Consider the following 12,147-nt stretch of genomic DNA (forward strand, 5'->3'; position numbering starts at 1 on the left):
AAAAAGCAGCTTTTGTATAAAAATATAATGAAATTTCACCTGTATTTCTTTGGCCTGCTTTTCATCCATTGAAGCCCTTTCCTGAGCAACACGAGTCTCCAACTGCTCCTTCAACTCTTCTAAACACACGAGAAACGATTCTTTAGAAACCGGATGACTCAAACAAAGACAGCTAAAGAATGAAGATCATTGAGCAGCTGAGATGATCTTGTGTGTAATCACCCATGTCTTGTTGGTGCAGCTCAAGCAGCCTCTCCTGCTGCTCCTGGTTCTTCCTCTTGATCTGGTCCACCTCTGACTGATGGCGAGCCTGCAGGAGTGCAATTTCTTGGTCAAATTTCTCCTGCATAGAGGCCTGGACCTTGATGAGGGCAGACGTCTGCTCCTGTTCCACGTTTTCTTGAGAGCGCTCAAGATGAGACTTGTGGACTGTGGTCAGGCTCAGACGCAAGGCTTCAAGCTCAATGGCCTTTTGAGCCTAGAGGAATAAAAGCATAATGAAATGATGAATCTAAGTCAGTATTTAAGAGGACAATAATATATTTCACTGACTTTGGAATATTTAAAAAACAAAATGAAGAGGCTGACTGAATGAATAATGTTTTGGCTTGTGCGTCTGCATATAATATACCTGAACCTGCTGCAGTTCAGCCTGGTGAGCAGCCTCCATGCTCTCTCTCAGCTCCAAAGAAACCTCCGTCTTCAGCTGACTGACAACCTCATTGTGTTTGGCACTGAGCTCTGAGATCATCCGCTCGTGCTCACGTTCAGTTACCTGTCACAAAAGAAGAGCCAGAAAAAGCTAAAATGGCACTCTTGGTGAATGAGTCCTCACAGCAGTGAAGGAGTGAATTGCTCTGATACCTGTTTGATTAGACTGATCTGTTGTTTCTGTTCTTCCTCCATACTGGCCCGCTGCTTCAGCAGCTCTGTCTCCAGGCGAGTATTCAAGTCAGAAATCTAAAGAGTCATGCAGATTATATTTATTATTGCTTGCTACTAAAATTAACATTTAATCTGACTATTACAAATCCCACAGCAATTGATGAATCGCACCTCCTGCTGATGTTTCTCCATCAGATCTTTTATCTCCTGCTGATGAGATACCTTCAGCTTTTCTGCAGCCTCCTCCACAGCCTGTGCCTGCTTCTCCAGGAGAGCCTTCACCTCGTCTGCTTTCTCCTTCATTTGCTCCTCCAACAGATGTCTTACATCAAAAATCTCTTTGTCCTTCTCCAGCCTCTCCTCCTCCCATTTTTCCTTCACTTCAGCCAACTGTGAATATAATTTTATAGGTTAAATCACTGCACATTAGCATTTCAAACTGCCTTGCATTTAAAGTATGGCATTTCGTTCTCACCTCGACATCCTTGGCTTTTAGCAGCTTCTCAAACTGTTCGAGTTCCTCCTCTAGCACTTGTTCCATTTTTTTGATCTGTTCATCCATCTCTTCTTCTCTTCTGCTGTGCTCATCCCTCTCCTTCACAGCCTGAGCCCGATCCTCCTCCGAACAAGTCAGTTTCTCTCTCAGACAGGAGATCTGAGACTCTAGCTCATGCTTCTCTTTTTCAGCACAGTGCAGACTATCGAGGCTCTGCTGCAGCTCCTTCTCCAGCCTCTCCACCTCCGTTTGGACACGTGTCGTTTCAAGCTCCTTTAAAACTGTATCGAGCTCTGTAGTCCTTTGACTCAACAGCATCGATGCATTTTTGTGCTCAGTTTTTGTCTCCTCGAGTTGTGACATGAGATGCTCATAGTTGGCCTGGAGAAAAGGAAGCCAGGGAAACGGTTTTAATTATTCATACAATAATTTTCTTATCAAGTCAAAACCTCCAATTTGATGTCTTAGTACTAATATGACTACTGAACCAGCTCCACCATTCCAACTTTGTTAGAAAAAAAAAAAAATCTAATTGCTCAGAAACCTATTATCATCATATTTGAATGCATTGTAATTATTGCACACTTATGGTACTGGCATACCTGTAATGTTTGCAGCTGGTTGTCATCTCTGAATTCTGTGCTCTCCAAATCTGCAGTCTGCTTTATCTCCTGCAGAGATGATACGAACAGCTCCTGCTGTTTTTGATGAGACTGGAGTGCAGTTTCCTCCTCCTTTAGTTCCCCTACCAGTTTTTCATCCTCATCTGATGGAAAGGTACTAGATATAAGGAGGGAAGTTTCAGCAGAGATTTCAGTTTCCTTTACCGTCAACATTACTACATTCTCCTGCTCTCTTTCTTCTGATAAGGCACAGAGTTTGCTCCTAAGGCTGTCTTGTTCATAGACTTTCAAGTTCAGCTCCTCCTCAAATTGTCTCCTCATTTCCTTTTCGTCTTCGAGCTCCTGGAGAGCTTCCCTAAGCTCTTCTGTGACTTGAGCCCACCTAAAAAGACAGATAATAATAATTTTTAAAAAAAGTATATCAATCTACAGTAAGAAATAAATGTAACCACAGCAAACCAGCTTACATTCAAATGTTTATTGTAAACTAGTGATTTATTTCTTAGAAATGCCTTTTTCCCAACGTGGACATTTAACAATATTCACCTTGAGATAAATATTTATTATTAATCAAAATTAACAGAGTTATGTAATTTACTTTAGAAGTAAATATTACTGTATTAACACAACAGCAACATCATTGTTAGGTATAGAGCACAGAGTTGTTTTTAAAAGGACTTTGAAGTCATTTGATAAACGGCATGAACTTCATTACCTGCTCCTTGCCTCCTCAAGCTCTTCTGCACTCTTGATTACTTCCTCCTTTAGCACATTTAGATCCCTCTCCTTAAGGGCCAGCTCCTCACGGAGCTCCTCACACTGCTGACTCAGCAGTTCTTTTTCCAAGTTAGTGTCCTCAGACTGCTGCTCAGACACGTTACTCCTTTCCATCCAGCCCGAAGCGGAGTTGTGAAGCCACTGAGGGTTGGACTCATCAGCCGGAGAGTCATGTGGACTAGAGGTGTTTTGGCGGTCGTCGTGTTCTTCAATCAGACGTTTGGAAATTGATAATAGTTCTTCTCCAAACACATCACTATTTAGCTCAAAACTGAGAAGACACAATGACAAAGGGGATTAATATATATAATATCTACATCTGATTGATAGTCCAACAATAATAGCTGCTCTCACCTGCCGTCTGCAGATATGTCCAGCTGACTGCACTGGTCAAGGTTCTCAGTTATCGCTGAAGACTGCAAGTGTGCAAGGGGAGCTGAAGACAAGTAGCGCTCCATCAGAATATCTCCAGACATTGATTCATTCACACTGCCCTGGTCAGCTCCACTTTGCAGATTAGCCTCATCGATACTGACAGTCTCATCAGAGCTAACGTCGGCTTTTACCTGGTTCTGCCAATTCTTAGATGCTTTGAGTCCCATCACCTCCTCCTCTTTAAATTTTAGTTCTTTCTCCCTCTCTTCCAAAAGCTGCCTGACTTGCTCGACCTCCAATGTGTGCTCCTCTTTGAGCCTTTTCATATCCTCCTCAAGACTCTGAAAACAAAGGGCAGAGCTAGCAAGCTTCTCACTATAACTCTTCCCTGCATCTTCCTCCTCCTGAAGCCTTCTCCTGAGCTCCTGCAGTTCTATGTTGAGGACCTCTTTCTCCTCTTTGTATTGTTGCATCTCAAGGCACTGACTTTGAAGTTGGCTTAACTGGAAATGAAGGTTTTGCAATTCTGCTTCCCTTTCTTTTCGCTCTTCTTCTCTTTCTTGCTTCTCATTCTCCAGCAAAGAAAGCACGTGCTTGTTTTTCTCCATCTCCTCTGCTAGTTCGCTACATATTCGCTGGCTGTTTCTTCTTTCTTCCTCCAGCTCAGCTCTCAGCTTGCACAGAACAGTTTCCACATCAGTTTCGCCTTCAGCATCAGACTGCGAGCCAGAACCTCCTGAGCCCTCTGATGGCGCTTCCTTATGACTGATGTTTGGCTCTTGGGAGGACGGTCCATGGTAAGGCTGCTGAATATTAAGGGCTTCTGTTCCTGACAGATTTTTGATACGTAGAAACTCCACACTGGTCTGTGTGACAGACGAGAAGACATTCAAGCAGCAGTTGCTGTGCATGAGCAACGAAGCAGAAAAAACAACCACAGCCACATTCGGTTTGATTGGCCCTTACCTGCTGGAGCTGCCTCTGCAGTGCCTGAAGCTGTCCAGCAAGAGACTGTGCCTCCACCTGTACCTGGTCTCTGCTGGCCAGTGCCTCCTGCAGGTTGGAGCTGAGTTTGGCAATTATTTCATTACGCTTCTCCACAGCCTGCTGTAGCAGCTGCAAGCAGGACAAAAGTATGTATCAGTTTTACGAGCAATCAAACACTCATAACTTCACACACTTCCATTAGCTTTTGCAGAACATATTATCAAATGTCCAGCATGCATTCCTACTTCCAAATTCATTTTCTATTTTTCCCTCTGTGGCTGGCCAGAAAACAGACTAAATACTTCAAAACAAACAATTTATATGCAAATTACAACAACAAATGAAGCCCACAATCTGGTTGGAAGAATCAAACCCAGTGTTGGGACTAACGCGTTATTAAGTAACGCGTTACAGTAACTACGTTATTATTGTGGTAACGAGCACGGTAACTAGTTATTATGCCAAAATCAGGAACGCGTTAGTCGTTACTAGGATTTAGATAGGGTCGTTACTCGTTACTTCATGTGGTGGCTATCGCGGAGCTTCCACAGATTCTGTAACATTAGCATGTGGTGGAGGCCAGCAGGTGGATGAGGGAAAGGGGACGCAGAAGGAAAAGAGACCCGAGGCGGCCGCCGGTCCAAGTGTGAACTGAACTTCAGGTAAGAAGTTATGACCTGCAGTCTATCTGGGTCAGATATAAACCAAGTTTAGGTGGAGTTTATTTTCATTATTCTGACTTTTTCCGTACTGCGTACAAGCTAGCATGACGGAGTTTCTATACAGCTGGGTGGGTGCTATGAAGTTAAAGATGTTAAACTTTATTTTGTTCATAAGTTATTAGAGTTGCCAACCGTCCCGTCTGGTATTCAGAGAAAATATTACGCGTTTCTTATTGAGGTGAAAAGGAACAGTTTGTCCCGGACTTCAGCTACAATGAAAAAGACACAAAGCTGGAGTTATTCTGTGTCTTTGCTGCACAGCTGCCTCTTCTTATCTCATTCTCCCCCCTCCCTCTCCCGTTTCTACTTCAATCATGAAACTGATCAATGATCAGCTGATCGGCTCTCTTGTTTGTTTATCACCCACTATCGCCCAGAAAGAAACCAGCCTATTTTGCGTTAAACAACAGCAGCACGTTTAAGCTTGATCAGCTGTTGTTAGAATTTATTTAATATTAATTTCTAGTATCAGCTGATGTTTGCTGAAGCCACAGCTGCAAAAAAGCTGCTGGTCATGATATCGGTTTGGTTATCTGGTGAGAGGGAAACATGAAGATAAAACCAGGAGATGTCCTTACGAATCATCAGAGCTGAACAGGTGATGGAGAAACAGGTTTACCTTTTAGGTGACATGAATGAGTTGAAGGGAAGTTATGAACTGTTTCTGAGAGACAGATAACCCCAGGATCCTTTTTAGGTAGCTGACAGCTGGTAACTGTGCAAGTGCAGATCTAGCAAAGTTTTGCCAGGGGGGCCAGGTAGGGCATTAAAAGGGAGAGGTGGGCACAAAGAAATACTTTTCTTTCTTATTCTCATTTAAAATGTCTAGCTTTTAAAAAATAATTATCTGAATCTTACAACAAAGGCTTGATAGATTGATGCATATATACCATCAAAACAGTGTACATCACTGTCACAACAGCGTTTGTTTTCATTCAAAGGCTTTATGATTTTTCCTATAATGGTGGGGCAGTCTCTAGTCAAAATGCCCGGGCCGATTTTTTGTCCCAGTCCAGCCCTGTATGCAGCTCATCTGCAGTCTGGTGTTACCTACATCTTCCTATTCAGAAGGCAGAATTTCCGAGTTCTGAGTACAATCAAAGCACCACGACTGCAGTTTTTGTGTTGGATGTAAAAGGCGCACATGACGCTGTGACGTAGGCTAGAATCATGGCAGCAGTCAATGATGGTCCAGGCGTGGGATTTCTGTTGTGGAAATATGCACATTATCTTTTCCTTTCTATTGGTAGGTGGCACAGTGCACTTGTGGCAAGTAAGCAAGCTAGAAGACTGGCAAAGTTGTGGAAGCAACACATTAACAAGAGAATTCTGAGTAAAACCAAAGTTACTTTCCCTAGTAACTAGTTACTTTGAAAGTAACGAGTAACTTGAAGTAACTGAGTTACTTTTGATAGAAGTAACTAGTAATGTAACTAAGTTACTATTTTAAAGTAACTTACCCAACACTGATCAAACCATTAACTTACAATACCTTATATACAGAGAAAACACCCCTAGTTTGAGATTTAAATACACAGTGAAACACTACGTGCCAAAGACACTAACCAGATTCCTCTGCATACAAAGCTTCACATTAGACCAACTGTGCTGCTTTTTCAGTTCAGAGCACCAAGCAGCCATGCAGAAGAGGAGACTTGGTACAATCCCCCATGGGAGGTGATGACACAGAAATCCAAACAAACAGTCCTCCTCACACGCATAGCAATACCATAACGAGACTTTCATTGTCTTAGTGAGCAAACAAAGCATCAGGACAAATGAAACACATCCAATTACAAAGTACACACTGGAACGGATTTAGATAACTGCTCAGTTCTGAGGTTACTGTGTGTCAATACAGAACTTAAAAATGTGAGCCCAAGTAGATTACAGTATTCATGACAAACCCCATCCTGTTTCTCCATTTCCAGTTATGCTTCAGCCACCTGAGTTTAACATGATGATGAACTCCAATCAAACGGCTTACTTACGGATTACTGAATTATGCCATACAAGACAAAGACATGCAAATATCCTGACATGCTCCCTGGAACTGCACTAATAGATGCAAACCAGCCAACTTGGAAACTGCTTCAAGAAGTTAACTTGCGCCAAATATGGAGACAAAGCCCTTCATGTAATTAATCCAATCAGCACCAGGACATGGGGAAAAAAATGTTTGCAGAAGTACGAGTCAATTCTGATAAACCTAAATCACTCACGTTTTTATAAAGCCATTCACACCACTTGTTCAACTTCTACAGCTCAATCCAGGGTACAGATTTGGTCAACGTCTCTGGCTCATCTCACGAGAACAAATGGAAATCCTCTGTCCTCTTTAACAATAATGACCTACGCTCCTTGATTTTATTCTTCTAAACAAAACCAGCTCCATGAGAGAACCCATCTATGGTATTCTTGAGTTTTCCCCCAGACACACTTTAAAAGTTTGACATCCTACAGCAGTGTCCAGATACTGGCTTTGTATACCTTGAGCTGCTCTTTGCCAGTAAGTGCAGCTAACTCCTCTTCTCCCAAGTCATCCACAGGGGACGGGCTATGCCTGGGGGTGAGCAGCTGATCCTTCGCTTCGTTTTGCCGAACCTCTTGTTTCCCTGACATTTGAAGCTCCTAAAGGATTAAAAAGTATTAGAATTAAAGTCTAATCTTACCAGAGTCCACAAAAGAAATGTCAGGAAAAAACGCATGTGCTGCAAATTTGCACATTTAATGTCATTAGTGAACTCTGCCTTAGTAGAAAAAGAAAAAAAAAAAAGGCAGTTAATCCTGGCCAGGTTGTCATGACAACATGGCCTACAGGCAATGTGATGGTTAGTGACCCATTTCTGTAATGTATGTTTACAGACAGGGGGCATAGACCACTTGTTGAAGCATACAGTGAATAAACAAAATAAGAAAAACAGGGTGGGGTGGGGGGACTGTGAGTATGAATGGAGACATGACCGTCATGAAAATAACCAAGTTTTAATTAAAACTAATAATCTTATGCTCCCTACATATCAAAATTTCTTCAGTGTTTGTAACTCTATTATTGATGAGCTCTCTAGGCAATTGGCAGCATACCTCATGGTTGGTGCTGTTGTTATGCTCTGTGGCACTGGCTGATGGAAGAGCTGGTTCTACGTGGTGATCTTCCGTCGAGCGGTCATTCTGCGAGTCAACCTGGCCCTTCCTCTTCTGCGTCTTTTTCGCCGCCCCCGCCCCGTCGCTTTTCGCCCGCTTCTGTCTGAAACTAGCAAGCTGCGCAAGAAGGACAGCGAGAGGTAGATGGACACGTACGTCAGCACCAAAGAGCACCACCACACTATCAGCATGGTGAACCTCAGGGGTTGAAGGAGAAATGAGGTCAGAGTCCAGATTTATCTCAAGGTAGGGAAATGTATACAAAATGAATCAAAACCAGACAAAAGTCATCATGTGAAGTTAGTGATAGTCCACAGTGTAGAAAGGAAAACCCCTCGTCTTGATGAGTCAGTTGTGCAGCAAAAAAAGCCCAAAAGTAGTCCCAAAACTCAAATCCAAAATAGACTACACCATAGCCCGACAAGGTATCCAAGTTCAAAATGAAGTGAGGCAGCTAAATATTCTCAAATCTCCAGAGAACAGGCTGATGAGAAGTGCAGATTTTACATTGACACACAGTGGACAACCTCTCAGCAGACCAGAAACAGAGCAAGGTTTAAAAAAGGACACGCAACTGTCACTTTGTGTTTCTCAGCTTGTCAAAACCTCAAAAATCACAGATGCAGCTTTTTTTTTTCCCCCCTATTTTTTTTTGGAAGGGTCTCTTAAAGTCCTTTCTGTAGCTATAAAAGGAAACGTATATCGAGACTAAACCTGACAAGAAAAAAAAAAGCATAATTATATTAAAGCTACAATATTTATCTTGAATTCCAGAGGGAACAATTTGATAGAAATTCACCTCGGTCAGTTTGACTGCAACACACCCTCTCCTCTGTTCACTGCCTCTCATGCCCCGTCTCTCTTCCTAAGCAGCTTAAATCAGATCACGGCAGTTCACATTGTGACAGAGACCCTCATAGAGCTTTCCATCAATATCTGACAGCAATTATTGACTTCCTTTCTTGCTGCCTGTCAGACCTATCCATTCTTCCTTATCGGGCAAATTGCTCTACTGTCCAGATATAGAGCTTGCAGTCTGCAGGCAACAGCGCAGTCAGCCCAACCTTTCATCCAAAAACTCACTGCCAACTGCCAACAGCCAACATCCGAAGCAGAGGGATCCACAAACTCTGGGTAGAGGATGGCATGTGTCTAGACTAAAGAAAGAGGGTGGAGACTGGGACATGCATTCACATAGAGAGGAGGAGACAGAACTCTATGTGTGGCAAGCAGCACTGGAGTGTGCATGCTCAATTCAATTTGAGATTACATGGCCCTGGGAGACCTACTTGTTGCATTATGTGATGACTCACAAGCGTGATGCATAACAATATCGTGTGTGCATGTGCATAAAACCTTGTTCTGATCACATGTTCCTTGACTACACTGCCACATTGTAGGTTCTGCTTTATAAGCAGCCTGAAATGCATCCATCACTGTACAACCTCAGTGTCCCACTCCTGAAAGCAGCCTTTTATCAAGTTAAGCACCCTTAAATGTTTTCCTACCTTAAATTGTCAGCCTTCTTTCCTTACTTGCTTAAAACCGCACCCATTCTCCATCCATCACCCTATTCACTGCCTCCGCTTACCACAAAAAAAAAAAAAAAAAAAAAAAAAAAAAAGAAGGAAAAAAAGCCCTCAAAGACAGCAGGATGAGCTGTGTTTAGCCCAAGGCCACTTCTGTCCTACTGAGACTGACTAACAAGCTGGCTGAAGCTCACTCTAGTCAAATTAGATGTAATTGGACTGCTGAAAGCTGCTGTTCTCAACAATGTCATCATTGGTCAGGGGGGGACTGCTGTCTCCACCAAGGGGTTAATTTGTTGTCCACGTTGATGATGGTGTCAAATTTGTGGCACGCTTTTAATGCCAGAGAGAAATCAGAGCTTACCGATGCCACAAACATAGTAAAGGCAAAAGACAGCACTGCATTACCATAGCAACACCATTCATGTGAGACACACGCGCAACATCCTTCACCTCACCCAATCTCATGGGTGCACTGCACCACCTGATGGCCTGTAACTAACATGACAGCATACACAAGGTGCATGGCTATTTTAGGCATTCAGATCATGACTGCAGGCAGATTTCCTTTCAGATGCTGTATTGTTTGAAGAGCAATATACATTAAAAGGTGACAGCGATTACCCCACGGCGCAGAAAAATAAGAAAGTTGTGATTGATCACTCAACAGAAACAAAACAAAACAAAAAGAAAAATCAAAGAAGAAACAGCCACAAGCCCACAAGTCATTGATTTGCTCCTTCATCCACCACTTTCTATACTTACATTCTGACTCCGAGGCATGGTGGAAGATTTCTATAAGGAATATAAATGTTGTAGTTGAGTAATTTTTTGTTATTATTATTATTATTATTATTATTTCCCCAAAATGAGTTCCATTACAAATTATAGATGGATTATATCATATAACACATGCAGTGTAAGTGGCTATCCTAAAAAGGTGACTTAGTTTTATACATTGTTTCTAGACTACATGGCTTGTTGTCAATGTGGGACAAGCCATTTTTGACTACTAGGCCATTAATAATATGGCTTCCCATTAAGGTGAAATCAGCTGCTTGCCATTTCTACTTGTAAACACCAGAGGAGCCAATTTCAAAACTGATGAGGGCTGAAATTTTTATTTATTTATTTATTTTTTGCTACTTTGGGGCTTGCTATAACTAAATGAAGCATGCATACTGCTCTCTCAGAAAATCCTGGAGAAGAATGTCAGACCATCAGTTTGCGGTCTGAAGGTCTGACTCACTAGTTCTCACCAGCACAATGACCTGAAACACACCAGCAAGTTCACTTCTTATTGGCTCAAACAAAACAAAATGAAGGTTTTAGAGGGACCTAGTCAAAGTCCAGGCTTATATCCCATTAAGATGCTTTGGCATGGGATTAAACGGGCTTTTCATGCTGCAAAACCTCTGAATTCACACAATTCCACAAAGAAAAGTGGCACAATATTTCTCCATAGTGATGTGAAGGACTCAATTCCAGTTATCGCAGATTGCAGTTCTTTCTGCCAAGGTTGAAGCAACCAGTTATTAAATGGAATCATTTAAAAAACATTTTGCATTTACTCGGTGGTGGCGGGGGTCTTTGGCTAACATTGAAATTAGTTGATCTGACATGTATGACATGTTTACAAAAGAATGAAAAAAAAATTCTTCTTCCTGATTTTTGAACACTATGTCACTTAGATACAAGTAAACAGTACTTGTTTAGAGAGCTTAGTGCGGGATAGGCTCACAAAGTTTTGCTACAATTTTGAAACACAGATGACTGACTTAGTGAATAGTTAACTTTGGAATTGAGGCTCTGTTATAACCACTGCACAAGTAAACCCTTTCAGTGAGTAAACATATGATGTTGATCCACGTTGTTTAGAGCTGTAATGGCCTGTGAATAATGTGCAACCGGCATTCTCAATAGCAAAACAAATCAAGCATGTGCCAAAAATCTCCCACCGAATGCATCTTCACTGCACACGAGTTAAAGGTAAACTTAACACATATGTCTAAATAAAAATGAAAGCTATTTGCTATGGTCAATGGAACAATCACATATGCGTTTACTGTTGAACTACCAAGTAACTTATATGAAAACTGCCTTCATTTACCAGCTGATTAACCTGCTTCATAAATGATGTTACTCTTCGCTTCTCATATTCTACGCCCAACCGCGGGAAATAAGTGGCGAGAGCCTGCAATTTAACATTCAAAGGTAATTCAAGCCACAACAAATGTGCAGTCATTTTGGTGGTGAGTGTAGTTAGCAATGGATAAACGCAGGGCTATGACAAAAGAGTTTGCTAAGTGCTAGCATTCAATATTAGCATGCGTTACATGTTAGCAACAAACCTTAGCTCTCCCAGCTTCTACCTTCCTCCGACGTTCATCTTCATCCATGACTCGATCGAAATAAACGCGTTAAAGGTTTAGGACATAGGTCCTGATTTCACTAAAAATAACGCTAAACCTTCCTTCAAAGAATAAGTTAACCCTTGAACAAATCTTTACATGCAACTGTCAACAGACAACATTGAGTATGGCCGCCAAGTCAACGTAGCTCCGCCCTTATCGAGTTTCCCTTGCCTAACTGCCCAATCAATTAGTTAC

The 12,147-nt window shown here is 42.0% G+C and overlaps 1 protein-coding gene across 5 annotated transcripts in view; it reads right to left on the minus strand.

Annotated features, from left to right (window-relative positions):
* The window catches only part of pcnt (pericentrin), a 35,571-nt gene extending 23,477 nt beyond the window's left edge, over positions 1-12,094 (minus strand). For 3 of the 5 annotated variants that reach the window (XM_085143014.1, XM_085143017.1, XM_085143013.1), the window contains exons 1-14: positions 11,890-12,094; positions 10,304-10,333; positions 7,950-8,126; positions 7,356-7,496; positions 4,123-4,272; positions 3,136-4,022; positions 2,720-3,052; positions 1,984-2,386; positions 1,361-1,762; positions 1,057-1,275; positions 865-960; positions 632-775; positions 223-478; positions 40-119 (exon numbers count right to left, since the gene is read on the minus strand). In XM_085143014.1, the coding sequence (XP_084999140.1) occupies positions 40-119; positions 223-478; positions 632-775; positions 865-960; positions 1,057-1,275; positions 1,361-1,762; positions 1,984-2,386; positions 2,720-3,052; positions 3,136-4,022; positions 4,123-4,272; positions 7,356-7,496; positions 7,950-8,126; positions 10,304-10,333; positions 11,890-11,937 (3,366 nt within the window). In that variant the 5' untranslated portion in view covers positions 11,938-12,094. The remainder of the gene's footprint in view (positions 1-39; positions 120-222; positions 479-631; positions 776-864; positions 961-1,056; positions 1,276-1,360; positions 1,763-1,983; positions 2,387-2,719; positions 3,053-3,135; positions 4,023-4,122; positions 4,273-7,355; positions 7,497-7,949; positions 8,127-10,303; positions 10,334-11,889) is intronic. The other 2 variants (XM_085143016.1, XM_085143015.1) reach the window with 2 other exon arrangements.
* Between the last annotated feature and the right edge of the window lie 53 nt (positions 12,095-12,147).

Source organism: Neolamprologus multifasciatus, chromosome 19, assembly GCF_963576455.1.
Source record: "Neolamprologus multifasciatus chromosome 19, fNeoMul1.2, whole genome shotgun sequence".
Taxonomy (NCBI): domain Eukaryota; kingdom Metazoa; phylum Chordata; class Actinopteri; order Cichliformes; family Cichlidae; genus Neolamprologus; species Neolamprologus multifasciatus.